The sequence below is a fragment of the Telopea speciosissima genome, chromosome 4, assembly GCF_018873765.1.
Source record: "Telopea speciosissima isolate NSW1024214 ecotype Mountain lineage chromosome 4, Tspe_v1, whole genome shotgun sequence".
NCBI classification, from domain to species: domain Eukaryota; kingdom Viridiplantae; phylum Streptophyta; class Magnoliopsida; order Proteales; family Proteaceae; genus Telopea; species Telopea speciosissima.
The window spans coordinates 23365632-23380993 of NC_057919.1; the positions used below are offsets into that span (position 1 = coordinate 23365632).

The following is a 15362-nucleotide window of genomic DNA, read 5'->3' on the forward strand; positions in this document are numbered from 1 at the left end:
TTGAAAGTTTCCAAGTGATCCTCCAGGTCCGTGGTACCGGAGTATTGTTCTATAGTTGGCATCTTGAACCCTTTTGGGGGGTTCAAACCGTACCTCATCCGTAAATGCCAGATCTGTAGTAAAATGAAAGTTGTGGATTGAGGCCTGGTTCTTTCCTTTTATGACTTCTTGTAGCTGATCTTGGAGTTCCAAGACCTTATCGTTCAGAGCTTGTTCAAACTTTGTCAAATGTGAATCTTGATTCTTGGCGGTTCCTGGGATCTCCTTGTTCTTTTGTCGAGTATTATTTGCATTGCTGTGGTTCTCACTGTGCTCTGGTGAACGAGATCTTTCTCTATTCGATAATGGAGGTGGGGGTACAGGAATCCCCTGTAGAAGACCGCATTGTATTTCCAACATTTGCTCGATCTTATCGTCCCAGCGAGTCTGCATCGCGTTGAACTGCTCCACCGTCACGTAACGTGGTGGGTCTCCTGGGAGTCTTGGATGAGATTCTGCCAAATGCGACGGCTTCGGATCTCCTGGGATGTGATCTTGACCTTCTTGTTGGGAAATTGCCGATCGGGCTCCTCCCAGACCAGCGGCAGGAGGTAGTGGGGGAGGGATAGCGGCAGGAGCAGCGGCAGCGGTGGATCAGGTGATCCTTGCCTGATTTCTTGTGTTGGTCATGGTGGAATCTTCGCAGGTTTTTTGTTCCCGTTCCCACAGACGGCGCCAAATGTTGTACAAGAATTTCTGCCGGAGAGAATCCTCGCTACAAACACAATTCTTAAGCAGATAAAGAAAATTGAAAGGAATGGAGAATGATCGAGAAAACACAGAGGAATGGCATTGAAATAATATCTTCTCTTTATTGAATGTTGAATACCATCGGATCCCCCTTCTGAGGAACTTGCCCTGTATTTATATAAACGGTAGGGATCTACAGCAGCCCATACTTCATTAGCAGGGGTCTCCCTTCGCAGCACAGTTTTTCGGTACTTTCATTCTTGATATGGTCCCCCCTTTAATTTCGGGATTTCTGGTCCACGTGGGAGTCTTCATGAGTGGGTCTCTAACGGCCATGGTGGGATTTAGTTTTATAACTGTGGGGCATGTGGGATCTTCCAAGCGTGTTTTCCAAGTCTTATTTCTTTGTGAGTCCACGTGTGCGGTTATGATTTGAAGTAGAGATTATGGTGTAACACCTCCCTTTCTTATAAGGTCGGCCTTTTAGAGGAAGCGGTTCAAACATGGTATCAGAGCCAAAATTCATCCTGGAATATGGGCAATAAATTTTTTTCTTTTTTTCTCTTCTCCCTCTTTCTTTCATGATCTCGCATAGCCTAACCACCACCAGCCTTCCGCCGCCACCACTACTCTTCTGCCAGTATTCATGCCACCACCACACCCTCCGTCAGCCCTTCTAGCCTCCCGCCGAACTCCACTAGCCCCTCCAGGTCTCCGTTAGACCCCTCCAGGCCTCCGTCAGCCCTTCCAGGCCTCCGCCAACCCCTTCCAGCCTCCCGCCGACCACCGCCAGCCACTACAGGCCTCTCGGCCTCTCTTTCCTTCTCGCGGGAGGCCTCTATACCCTTGCCGCCTTCTTTTTTCCGCCCTTGGTGGTGAGTTGACTCCTACCAAGGGCCTTTTTCCCCTCTCTATGATCTAATTTTTTATTGGGGATATTTTTCTGCGATTTTTGTTATCCAGCCACCATGCTTGATGTTTCAGAGATCACTTCTGCTTCCTCTGGTTCTGATGGTTCGTCGCATCGTGACTTTATTCCTTTTCCGGTGAACCCTATCAAGTTGAATGGCAGCAACTATCTCTTATGGTCTTGTTCTTGCTTGTTCACTATTGGTTCCCGTGGTCTTTCTGGCTATGTCACGGGAAATATTGTCAGGCCTACGGAGGCTGGTCATGTATATGATCGATTGATGAATTTTAATTTCTTGATCATGTCCTATCTTGTTAATTCCATGTAACAAGACCTTGTTGGGCGTTACCTTCTAGTTAATACGGCTGCCAAGATATGGAAGACGGCCAAGGACACATATTCTCAGGTTGGGAATGCCGCCCAGTGCTATGAACTCCATCACAAGATCCACTCTACCAAGCAGTTGGAGTTGTCCTTTTCTTAGTATTATAATACCATGTGCACTATGTAGCAGCAGTTGGATATTTTGGCACCTTCACTGCAACCTGTGATGTTGATACAACGACATTCTGGAAGTGGGAAGATGGCCAATATTCTGAATCGTGACCCTCTGCCAAGTCTTGAGCAGGCCTATGCGATTCTTTCTGCTGAGGACAGTCGACGTACAACCATGGTTCATCCTATTACTCAGGAAAGATCGGTCCTTATTTCTGGTTCCCAAACTTCTGCCCGTGGAAATTCTTCCCGTTCTAGTACTGGTGATCGTCCTCCTATTAAATGTGATCACTGTGGAAGGAGTGACACATAAAGGACCGATGTTGGAAGCTCTATGGCCACCCTACAGATACTAGGGGGCGTGGGAAAGGTGGTTCCAATCGGCCTCCTAGCATCCGTGCTAATCAAGCATCTATTGAAGAGCACCCGAGCAATCTCTTTCTCAAGTTGTGGCTGAACTACAAAATCTTAGGGATATGATGACTCGTTTGGACACATCTTCAGCGTTTGCATCTTCTTTATTGGCTGCCTCGGCTATTTCTGTGCCTTCTGATATTCATACCAAACCTTTCCCAGGTATTTCATTTGGTGGGAACTGCTCCTCGGTCATACCTGATTCTTGGGTCATTGACTCTAGGGCAACCGACCATATGACAGGTTCTTCCTCTCTTTTTTCCAAATATTTCCCTTTATCTGGTAATACTAAAGTTCGTGTTGCTGATGGGTCTCTTTCTCCTATCTCGGGAAAGGGATCAGTGCAATGCACATCCTCTCTTTGCCTATCATCTGTTTTGCATGTTCCGAAACTCTCTACTAATTTGCTTTCCATTAGTAGCATAACTATAGATTTAAACTGTACAGTGACCTTTTTTCCCACCCATTGTTTATTTTAGGACTTGGCGATGAGTCGTATAATTGCATGTGGTAAGGTGGTTGGTGGTCTATATGTACTTGATGATTCACCAGCAGCTTTGACATCTTAGTCTTCATCTACTGATTCTGATTCTGCAATTTTGGAATTGAATAATTGGCATCGTCGTTTTGGCCATCCCCCTATAGGGGTTTTATCTTATCTTTTTCCCAATTTGGTAAAACGTTGTAATAAGTACAATCTTTCTTGTGATGCTTGCATTTTAGCCAAGCAAACTCGAACAGTTTATCCTATTTCGGATAATAAAAGTCTATCTCCTCTTGGTTTGATACATTCTAATGTATGGGGCCCTACCTAGTGTGTTTCTACTTCTGGCTTTTGGTGGTTTGTCACCTTCATTGATTGTTATAGTCGAACCACTTGGGTCTACTTGATGCATGGTAAGAGTGATGTTTTTCCATGTTTCACCCTATTTCACAAAATGATTCAGACCCAGTTCAATGCCAAAGTAAAGATTCTTCGGTCAAACAATGGCAAAGAATACATGGATGGTGCCTTTCGATCCTACTTAGATACCCATGGGATCATTCATCAGATATCTTGTGTGGATACTCCTGCTCAGAATGGAGTAGCTGAAAGCAAGAACCGGCATTTGCTAGAGGTTGCTCGCTCTTTGATGTTTGCTATGGCTGTTCCTCCTCATTTCTGGGGTGATGCAGTTCTTATAGCAACTTACCTTATCAATAGGCTTCCTTTAAGAGTCTTAGGGGGTCGCTGCCCATTGGATATTTTGTTGGGCTCATCTACTTTTGTTGTGCCCCCCAAAATTTTTGGTTGTGTGGTGTTTGCCCGGAACCACCATGTTCACGGCAAGTTCGATCCAAAAGGGCTTCAGTGTGTTTTTGTCGGCTACTTAGCTACCCAGAAGGGGTACAAGTGCTATCATCCTCCAACCAGGAAATTATTTGTTACCATGGATGTTGTGTTTCGAGAATCTGAGGCCTACTTTAAATCACTGGTACCTCTGCAAGGGGAGATTCTAAGTGATTCAGAGGTCCGACTGATTATTCCTCTGGATGTTCATGTACCTACTATAGAGGATTCTTCTGTTGAACTGGAGGATGGGATTACAAGTCAAGAACAAGAAATGGGACAGAATGAGCAGTAGCAATCAGTCCAACGGGAGAAAGGTGTGAAGGGTTACTCTCAAGGAATTTTTTTCCCTTCTCATGGACCTTTGTACTAAGAGACCACCACCACTGATCCTACACAATCAGCACCTACTCCGAGTCCCATTCATTCTCCTGGTAAGCTTCCCTCTGATCCCAGACTGGATTTACCTATTGCTCTTCAGAAATCAAAGCGGAGTTGTACACAACACGCAATTTCCAATTTTGTGTCTTACAACTCTCTAACTCCTTCTTTCCATGCCTTTGTGCCTTCATTATCCTCTGTTACTATTCCTAACAATTTGCAAGAAGCAATAGCCGAACAGAAATGGAAGGATGCGATGAATGAAGAAATGCGTGCCCTAGAGAAAAATCAGATCTAGGATTTGGTGATTCCTCCACCAGGATAGAAACCCGTTGGCTGCAAATGAGTCTTTGTTGTGAAGCACAAGTCAGACGGCTCAGTAGAAAGGTATAAAGCAAGACCTTTGCTCTTGTGGCAAAAATGAATATAGTGAGAGTCATCATTTCATGTGCCGTGAATCAAGGTTGGAATCACCAACAACTTGATGTGAAGAATGCCTTCCTACATGGAGATTTGGAAGAGGATGTTTACATGGAGATACCTCTTGGTTTTGCTTCTCCAAAGACCTAGGGAAAGGTATGCAAGTTGAAGAAGGCCTTGTATGGTCTAAAGCAGTCACCGAGAGCTTGGTTCGGTCGCTTTCATAAAGCCATGGTGACATATGGGTATAAGCAGAGCAATGCTGATCACACCTGTTTGTAAAAAGGGTGGGACAGCATGTGATAATTTTGATTGTCTGTGTTGATGACATAGTGATCATGGACAGCGATGCACAGGAGATTCAGAAGCTAAAGACTTATCTGGGCAGAGATTCGAAGTCAAAGATTTGGGAAAGTTAAGTTATTTCTTAGGGATTGAGGTTGCTCAGCAAAGGGCATTTTTCTTTCTCAAAGAAAATACACCCTGGATTTATTGAGTGAGACAAGAATGCTTGGTTGCAAACCAGTAGATACTCCTCTTGAGCCTAACACACGTTTGAAGAGTAAGGAAGGTGACCCGGTGGATAAGGGTAGCTATCAGAGATTTGTTGGCCGTATCTTTTACATACTCAATCGGATATTACATTTGCTGTAAGTGTTGTGAGTCAATACATGCATGACCCTTACTCTTCTCATTTGGAAGCAGCGTACAGAATACTTCGGTACCTGAAGTCATCCTCTGGAAAAGGAGTCTTGTATTCTCCACATAGTCATCTTCAGATAGAAGCCTACATTGATGCAGATTGGGCAGGAAGTCCAGACGATAGAAAGGCAACATCCGGATATTGCACCTTTGTTAGAGGAAATTTAACTACGTGGAGAAGCAAGAACCAGGCAGTTGTGGCTTGGTCTAGCACTGAAGGTGAGTTTAGAGCTATGACTCAAGGCATATGTGAACTACTCTGGCTTAAGGGACTTCTCCAAGATTTGGGTATGATTGTTGATCTAACAATGTGGCTCTACTGTGACAGCAAGTCTGCAATCAGTATTGCCCACAACCCGGTCCAACATGACCATACCAAATATGTTGAGATCGACCGACATTTTATCAAGGAGAAATTGGAGCAAGGAGTTATTTGTGTCCCATTCATTCAATCAAGTGAGCAATTGGCTGATGTCCTTACCAAAGGAATTAGTAGTAAATTATTTTGTCCTATAGTTAGCAAGTTGGGCATGTTCGACATGTATGCTCCAACTTGAGGAGTGTTGTAATATAGGTTCAGGGGTAATATTGTTCTTGTACCTATAATGTCTAGGTTCATTATGCACATGTTAAATGTGTTAGATAAGGATTGAGTAAATCATTCCATATTTGTAATATTTTGAAGTTATAAATAAAGGCATGGCCTTTGTCTCATTGACAAGCCAGTATTCACGGAATTCAATAGTATGCTTCAGGCAACAGTTTCAGCATATGCATCAATTTCAAGATTTGGAACCTGTGCATTACACCTGAGTTGAAGGTCATATCATAAGAAATGTAACCTTTGAATCAAATTTATGTAGGAAAAAGAATCGGGTCAATTGGAAATCAGATGAGAGAGATATGGAGGTTTGCATGGACGGACGTCAAGCAATGTTGAAGATTGTGTTGCTCTTGGGTTCTGTCAAAGGCCAGGGGATATCTAGTTTTTTTCCCTTCTCCTCATGGGTTGAAGCTTAAATCATGAAAACTGGAGAGCTTGAAGTCTATTTTCATATGCCTCAAGAATCGGTTCAATCCAATTCTGATTGAATGAGTATTGATCTCGAATTTGAATGGTGCGGAGTATGACCAGAATACTCTGTTTGCACGTACAGAATCTTGCAACGTGATTGTCAAGGTGTTCCTTATAACCTGGGTTGAATCCAATGCCATCGGAATCAAGTCAATCCAACTCCGGATGAGTGAGAAATGGTCGTTTTGCCGACCGTGCATAGAGGATGGCCAAACTGGCCGGTTCAACCTGGTTTGTTTTTGGCTGCGGGTTAGGGCTCTTTATAATCTTTTTTTGTTTTTAATAATGTTACAAAAATAAGAACTTCCAAGGAAAAAGAAGAAAATGCCTAAAAGAAGAGGGAAGAAAGGAGAGGAAGCTCCCATGAGGTTGAACCCAAGAATCCCCAAATCCTTTATGTTTCATTGTTGAATCCAAGCATTCAAGTGAAGGGTTTGTGGTGTGGTCTAAAGAAGACATTTGTGGGTTGATTAGGAAGGCCCAATGAAGGCTTGGCTTGCTTAAGAACATTGTTCAAAGCTCTCCACATGTTGAGGTGAAGCCTATGAGTTGAAGAGTGTTTGGTTGTTGAGAACAGAACAGAAAGAGAAGAAGGGAAAAACACAGATCTAGGGTTTGTGGTATGTGAGAGTTGTTGAAGCTTTGGCGGTGAAAAAGTATCATGTATGTGTGCTGCACAAGGGGGTATCGACATCGATTGAAGACATTCAATCTACGGCATCTCTGGAGGTTACTCATCAACATAGCTAACCCCTTTGGCAAGATCCCATTGTATGTATTTCACTGTAGGCTAGATGTTTGGTTAAATGTCTAAGTGAATACTCGTATTGTATTGGGAGGGTTTTGCATATCTGGTTAAGATTGTAATTGGGGCAAATCATATAAGCCCATTGTTTATAGTACTAGGGTGTTCAATGGGTACCAGCATGGTTTAAAGTATCGGTATGTGTCGTATTGGCTGATACGTATCGGTATTGGTTGGTACTGATACGATACATACCGAGATGTCTTTTTTTCTAAAAAAAAATAAATAAAATTGAATTGTCTCGGATTGTATAGAAATGTATCGGCCGATACGGTCCTATACGATATGATACTACCGATACGTCCAGTAAAGGGTTCTATGGGTGATTTAATACGTATCGATGTGTATCGACCTGTATCGATATGTATCTACCAATACTATTCGATACATACCGATACGTATTGATACCATTGAAACATTCCATAAAAAAAACCATATTCACTCACAGACTCAATACAACTCCTATTCTACTCACAGACTCAATACAACTCCTATTCTAACAGAAAATGAAGGAAAACTCTCAACCAAAAGACTAAAATCTTGCATTTATATCTTGGTTTTCACACTTTTTGAACTGAAAAATGAATCAAGGAGTGTTACAACATCATCCTTTGCATCATCCAATACTCTTCATGGTTATAGACGATTACAACATGTAAGAAACATCGTCTTTTATAACAATTTCAATTTAACGCACTTGTCTGGTTATACATTATTCTCCATTTTAGTATTTAATTATTTATGCATGATATATGTTATATATTGCATGTTTATATTGTTTTTTGTGTCCAAAAGTGTATTTCCATGTGTATTTTGACCATTTTCATATGTTTCTGCACCGTTCGATACGTATCTCAGTTGCAATATGATACGTCTCTTAAAATCGCCCAACCGATACGATGCCCGATACCGATACTTTAAGCCTTGGGTACTAGACACAGGGGTTGAAGCTCTCCAGTAGTAGTAGCTACCTAAAGTAAGGTATCATAGCGCCCTCCTAGTTTTATGCTGGGTAAACCAGGTGTTGTATCACCTTTGCAGTTGTGGCTGTGTAGATTGGGGATTGTAGCTCCCTGCAGTTGTAGATGCAGAACTTTGTATTGTGCATTATATAGAGGTAGGATTTGGGTCGTACCAAAGCTACCATTTGGATGTTAGATGTAGGCACATTGTTGAACCACATATATTCTTGTCTTGTGGTGTGTGGCTTTATAGTTGCATATTTGTGAGTGCGTTGTAGAATGGTTTGTATGTAAGGAGGATGGGATGCATGATGTGTGGCTGGTGATATCTGTATTTGTATGTATTTGTGTGTGCTGCAGGTGGTGTGTGGATATATGGTTGTGATGTATGCATGTGCTTGAGTGCCAGTGATACTGACGAGTGAGTTGAAAAACGAACGAGTTGGGTTCGAAGTTTTTAATCACTACGGATTACCCTTCTCAGTGGCCATTTGGGTCCAACATTCAAGGGGTCAAATTGTAAAATTAATAAAAAACCATAACCTAATTTGGAAGGTGGACAAAGAATTTGGGTCATCCCAAAACGGGAAGGACTGTCTTTGCAGGATGGAGGGAGTATTAGTTTTTCAAGATACAAGGTACCTTAAAATTTTTACCTCTCACCAGTCCTTCAAGAAAACATCTGACTGCATCATAGTTCTTTCCTGGTCTGCGGACTTATTGGGCCTTTTAAGCAAGTATCATCTTAACCAGGGGTCATCCTCTAGGTAGAGGGAATAGTAATTTCTTTCCTCCAAAGTCAACTATTGTTTTCTGTAAGCTCATTCAAGTTTTCCATTCTGAGTTGGTCTCTTGTGAGTTAGGTGTAGTTTTATCTGTGTCAAACATAGAAACCAAAGTCTTTGGCATGACTGCTGGAAGAAATTTAGGCAGGTGATTCATACCTTCCATCTAGAGTATGATTTGCACCTTCATGTTTTGAACCCTTCAAGTTGCTCCCTTAATCTTTAGCTTTTTGCTCCGATACTGTGACAGCTGTAGTTGCATAAAAATATTTTACTAGTCAAATCTTATCAGAGTGATGGATGCTGGGTAGTTGCTCTCTAATGATCCTAAAGTTCGTGATATTTTTTGGCTGTCCATACATATGGAGGTATGATATCAGTATGTTATTAAGGCGTGTTTGTTGCTAAATATGGTAATTATAGTTGGTCTTCATATTGAAATACAATAAACGAGGACAACTAAAGAATATGAAAAATATTTTAAAAAGGGCTAATAGACATCCAACTGATAAGAAATGTTACATCCAAAATACCTCAAAAACTTCTAGAAGTCCTATTTCTGCTTCTGCTTTTATGGTATTACGGTATTAGTTTGCATCATATGTAGTTGTACTGCTTATACTTTTTAAGTTTGACAAGCATGCTGCCTAATAGTTGGAACCATTTCTCTCTCCAGCTCATTAGTAATCATGGAACCAATAAGCTCCCTAGTCCCTACCCCATGTCACCCAAAGGAGAAAAAAAAAAAAAAAAAAAAAAAAAACCAAAAGCTAATATAGCTTTCTGAGCAAGATCTTAGTATGAATTGACCAGTAACATGCATGCATTTGTCCTCTCTTTTGTGTAGCAAGCTTTGCTCTTATATATCTAAATGGAAACGAATACCCTAAATCTTTGTCAATGCTGAAACATTTTTCAGTTTTAGGACTGATGAATGTTTTTTTTTTTTGCAATAATATCAAGCTTAGTTGTCAAGGCGTTGACTAGGCGTCCAGGCGCCTTGACAACTAGGGTTGGCTTGCGTCTAGGCCACTTCCAACACCTTGGGTCCCCTAGATGCCATGTCAACTATGATATCAGAACAATAATCTTTTGGTGAAAACTACAAGTCCACTGGCTAAATTTATCTCGAGTTTATCAATGTTCTTATATTACCTGCAAGGATGTAACTGTCGTGCTTTTTATTTTTTTGGATTGCAGGCTACTTGTTCAGTTTTGGTGTAGCTCTTGTACAGTGCCTCTTAATGTGATTGTCAATCAGGTTTGCTTACATTAAAATTTCTACTCTGATATTAATTTCTGATTGTCAGTTTAAAATTGTAGTCCATAGAGATTGTTAATTCAGTGAAGAAGAAGAAGAAAGAAGAAGAAGAAGAGAGGAGAAGGAAGAAGAGATGCTGCACAATTGGGGGCTGCAGCCGTAAGTTTGACTGCACCCAAAACAATATATTAAATAGGTTTTGAATAATAAACAGCATAGAAAAAAATACCCCTACAAGAGAAATCGTGAATTAGGAGCTGACGCTAGCTCTGTTCACGATTCCTCCCCCTTACTCCTAACACTCCCCCTCAAGCTGGAGCATAGATGTTAATCATGCTCAGCTTGGTACAAATATAATTTACTCTCATACTTCCCAACGACTTGGTAAACAAATCAGCAAGCTGCTCCCTAGTGCGAATATGACGAGGAGAAATAATCCCTTGCTGCAGCTTCTCACGAACAAAATGACGTATTTCGTTCTCTCATGAAACACAGGATTCTCAGAAATATGAATAGCAGCCTGACTGTCACACCACAACAGCATAGGAGAATCATCACCAAATCCAAGTTCAGCCATCAATTGTTTAATCCACATTAGTTCACAAGTGCCATGAGCCATAGCCCGATACTCTGACTCTGCACTAGATCGAGCTACCACAGTCTATTTCTTGCTTTTCCATGAAACTAGGTTCCCTCCAACAAAGACACAATAGCCCGAAGTAGACTTTCGATCAATAGGAGATCCTGCCCAATCCGCATCAGTAAATCCATCAATCCTTCTATGGCCATGATTAGAGTATAAGAGACCACGCCCTGGATCCTTCTTAATATATCACAATAGTACAATACCCTTATAACTGCCTCCCAATGAGCTGTCCGAGGGGCGGACATAAATTGACTGAGCACATTGACAGGAAAAGAGATGTCAGGTCTAGTCATAGTCAAATAGTTGAGTTTCCCTACAAGCCTTCGATACTTATCTAGATCATCCAAAACATCTCCATCCTCTGCCATAAGTTTCACATTAGGATCCATAGGAGTATCCAAAGGCCTAGATCCCAGTAATCCTGTCTCTGAAAGTAAGTCAAGCACATACTTTCGCTGTGAGAGCGAAATCCCTTTCCTTGATTGAGCTACCTCAATACCCAAGAAATACTTCAATCGTCCCAAGTCCTTAGTCTGGAATTGCTGTCCCAAATATGTCTTCAAGCTCTCAATACTTGAAGAGTCATCCCCTGTGATAACAATATCATCTACATAAACTACCAAAAATATCTTCCCTGCATCGGACTGCCTGAAAAACACTGAGTGATCACTCTCAGACCGAGTCAAACCAAATTCCAGCACAACATCTGTAAAACAGCCAAACCACGCTTGTGGTGACTGTTTCAGCTCATACAAGAAGAAGAAGAAAGAAGAGAGGAGAAGAAAGAAGAGATGCTGCACAATTGGGGGCTGCAGCTGTAAGTTTGACTGCACCCAAAACAATATATTAAATAGGTTTTGAATAATAAACAGCATAGACAAAAATACCCCTACAAGAGGAATCGTGAATTAGGAGCTGACGCTAGCTCTATTCACGATTCCTCCCCCTTACTCCTAACTAATATGCTTATATATATTTGCAAAACTAGTGCTTTAGAGCATTGATCACCATAAATAAGCAATAAATAATGATATCCAATCAATGTAAGATTATCTCGATCTTCACAATTCAATTTTTCAATGTAAGTGCAATATCAAACTTACTAATAAGTAATCAGAAGCAATTAAGCAAAAAGATTTGAAAACGAAAAATCTATGTGATTCAAGTCTTCATTGGCAAATGGCAAGTGTCAATATTCTTGTTTAATCAGTCCTCCTTGGTCATTTTTGACTGTTGATGGGATGCACTTAGGTAGTTAGGTTTGACCAATTCAATAATAAAATAAAGCATGAAGAAGAAGTTATATTTCAAAAACTGGAATCTTTGGGTTTTGGTAGCCAGTGTATCGTGTGTATCCGTACCGTATCGATATTGTTTCAGTCTGTAACTCTGTATCGGTTTGATGTAGTTCTGTACATAAAATTTTAAAATGTCGATTCTATATCGTATCGACATGGCTAGTCTCAATATATATTAAACTGATATGATCGATACGTATCGAGACTTGAGACCATGACTACAACATTGGTGTCATTGGGGATTCATGACAGTGCAATATGGGTATCTGACTATGAGTTTAGTTGATTCCATTATGGAGTTAAAAATTGGTCCTCATTTTGTGCTGCCTGGTTGAATCAAACTTGGACATAGCTACTCTTAGAATTAATAAATCAAATATATTTGTGGTTTTTATTCTTAATTGCTATGTTGTAAGATTTTGAAATTTCAAATTAGAAAGAGTTAAGAAACTGGTTGGGCGATTATTTTTAGTCTTAGATTGTGCTTCTACTTTAGTGTTCATGTTTAGTATCTATTAACATGGCACTGGTAGGAATCGTGTCTTTTTTAAAAAAAATAAAATTTTACATGAATGTATATATATCAAGATCAGAGGGAGGGAGAGAGAAAAAAAATATGATTGCAGAAGTTCTGGTCTCTCTCTCTCTCTCTCTCACACACACACACACACACATATAAATGTGATTGAATTATAACTCTTGTTTTGTTCTTGGTATTTTCAGATGGGATCCAAGTGTAAGAAAGCCTTGATTGCAGAGAGTGTTAGAGATTCACTCCATAGTTGGTGTAAAAGAGTGAAAGAGAGGTCTAAACATTCACATCATGGGGTGGCAAGATCAGTTTGTTCTCTTGATTCAACAATAGATGAGACGGATGAAATAATTACGGTTGGTTCAGGCACTTTATCTCGTTCCAATTCCACAGCTTCACTGAATCAGGAGACTGCAGAATTCACAGAAAAGCAAGAGACAGTTTTCGAGATCTATGATAATCCCCAATTTGACCATTCCTTTCGAATTTCTCCTGATTCATCTGAATCACCAAGTGAAAGATCATTGCAACTTCCTACTGACAATCCAGAACAAACTTCAGCCGATGAAGACTGCAAGGTTACTACTCTTCTCGATTTATTTAAAGAAACATGAACTATTGATTCACCTTGTGGTGTTTTCGGAGAACTTTTTTATTCTCTTTTTCTTGGGATAAGTAGAGAGGGGGATAACTATTTAGATAACAGCCACATAGTTTTAGGTCTAACAATTCCAAATCTCCAATTGAATAGATCTTGTAAAATTAGATACTGTATAAGTTCAAGCTTTATACATTTCCTTATTGGATCCATTTTCACAAAACCAGAAGTTGGGTCTGGAAGTAATAGTAGATTTTCTCTGTTTTACTCTGTTCTTTTAATCTTTTGGAGCTGTCTCACTCTGGTTGTACTTGCATATCTGAAACTCATTCTGATTTTATATAGCATGAACTGAAAATCAAATAAGGGCAAATGGCATGCTAGAGGACTATTGATCTACACTAGACTCAAGAATTAATAGTTACAAATTAACCATTAGAATACACAAAACAAACCAACAAGGTGAACCCACCCACCCCACCCAAAACTTCTATTGCAGCAGATTGATCATCATTCAGTGAGCTCTTCCTCCTTATGTGTCTCAACAACCACATCAGATTGTGGATAGGCAACACAGGTGAGGACCCATTTTGCATCGATCTGATCATCATCAAGGAAACTACCGTCAGATTGATCGATCTTCCCTTCGACAATCTTTCCTGCACATGAGGAGCAAGAACCTGCACGGCACGAGTATGGGAGATCTATCCCAGCTTCCTCAGCTGCGTCAAGAATGTAAATATCATCAGGGCATTCGAATTCTTTCGGGCCTTCAGGTGTAAGCAGCTTCACTTTGTACATGGCCATTGCTGTTATCCGGCCACGTCCAGCCTTGACTCCAAAGAGAGTCTGGATGCTAACATTAGATAGTGAGCCAAGACTTCTTATAGGTTGCCTTCGGATGAAAGAAGTGTTAACCATGGTGCCAGAGAGAGTGGCTGAAGTTGCCATTGTGGGTTCTCACTGCAAAGACTGCAAGAATGGGAATTGTGAGAGAGAGAGAGAGAGAGCTCTAATGGCTGCAAAGAGTAGTGAAGTTTAAAGATTAGATGGGTGGATATAGTGTGGGCTGAAGGAGAAACATGAGTTGGTAAGAAATCCTCTCCTGACACGTCGCACCTTCTTGTGGTTCATCATTTCTTTATCACTATGAGGAGGTTCACATGTTTATTTGTGGCTGACGACCTGTGGCAGCCACAATCCTCTAATACCATATTGGGGAAATGGTTTGTGGGGGAACCGTGGCCCCCACACCCAGACATGGGAGTGAAATGACTGCCTCACCCCATGAAAGGTGAAAATGCCTGTCTTGTTGATGTTTTTGCTTACGCTCTCATTGGCTCCCGCATTCAAGTTAGGTCATACTTTCTCACAAAGAAATTTTTTTTTTTGGTAAGATCCCACAAAGAGCTCTTCACCTACTATATTTGTCTTTAAGTTGTAGAGAGAAATATCCCCTAATTGTGGGCTTATCTTTTTATTTGATAACTAGCTAGTGAGCATCGTAATCCCGCTGGAGAACTCTGATCATTGTGATCAATCATCTTGGATTGTCTATCATGCAACATGATTGAATTATAACGCTTCATTATATGCCTAGTCGGTCTCTTTGGAGCATACTTAGGGTACTTCCTATGTACTCTTTTTGGGTGGTATCTAAGGATGTCAACGGATATTAAAAAATTCGTATTTGATCTGCATTCGTATTCGTTTAGGAAAATCTGAATCCATCTAAAAACTAATCGGATACTAATATGATAATCCCCCTATCCGATCGATTGTTATCCGATTCATTTAGCAATCCAATGGAAATAAAATGTCTGAAATATATCTGTGTCCATCTATCCGATTAAGTTACATTATCGGATTTTATTTTCTTATTTTTATAATTGTATAAGTTAAGATAATGTTTTTCTAGAGTCTCTATTGGTTTTTATATATTGTTTTATACATTGTGATACATGGAATCACATATCTATTAAAATAATTACAAGACAAACCCAAAAGTAAAAAACGTAA

The 15362-nt window shown here is 40.5% G+C and overlaps 2 protein-coding genes across 3 annotated transcripts in view; one reads left to right on the forward strand and one right to left on the reverse strand.

Annotated features, from left to right (window-relative positions):
- LOC122657534 (MLO-like protein 4) overlaps window positions 1–13380 on the forward strand; it is a 52095-nt gene extending 38715 nt beyond the window's left edge. For both annotated transcript variants that reach the window (XM_043852263.1, XM_043852262.1), the window contains 2 exons: window positions 10209–10269; window positions 12937–13380. In XM_043852263.1, coding sequence (XP_043708198.1) covers window positions 10209–10269; window positions 12937–13359 — 484 coding nt within the window. In that variant the 3' untranslated portion in view covers window positions 13360–13380. The remainder of the gene's footprint in view (window positions 1–10208; window positions 10270–12936) is intronic.
- A 453-nt stretch (window positions 13381–13833) lies between these two features.
- On the reverse strand, window positions 13834–14309 carry LOC122660306 (ferredoxin-like). Its single transcript, XM_043855552.1, has one exon. The coding sequence runs from the start codon at window positions 14292–14294 to the stop codon at window positions 13854–13856; it is 441 nt and encodes a 146-aa protein (XP_043711487.1). The 5' UTR covers window positions 14295–14309; the 3' UTR covers window positions 13834–13853.
- Window positions 14310–15362: the final 1053 nt, after the last annotated feature.

Excerpts from the sequence above, each read along its gene's own strand:
- LOC122660306 (XM_043855552.1), bottom strand. The coding sequence starts at position 14,294 with ATGGCAACTTCAGCCACTCTCTCTGGCACCATGGTTAACACTTCTTTC.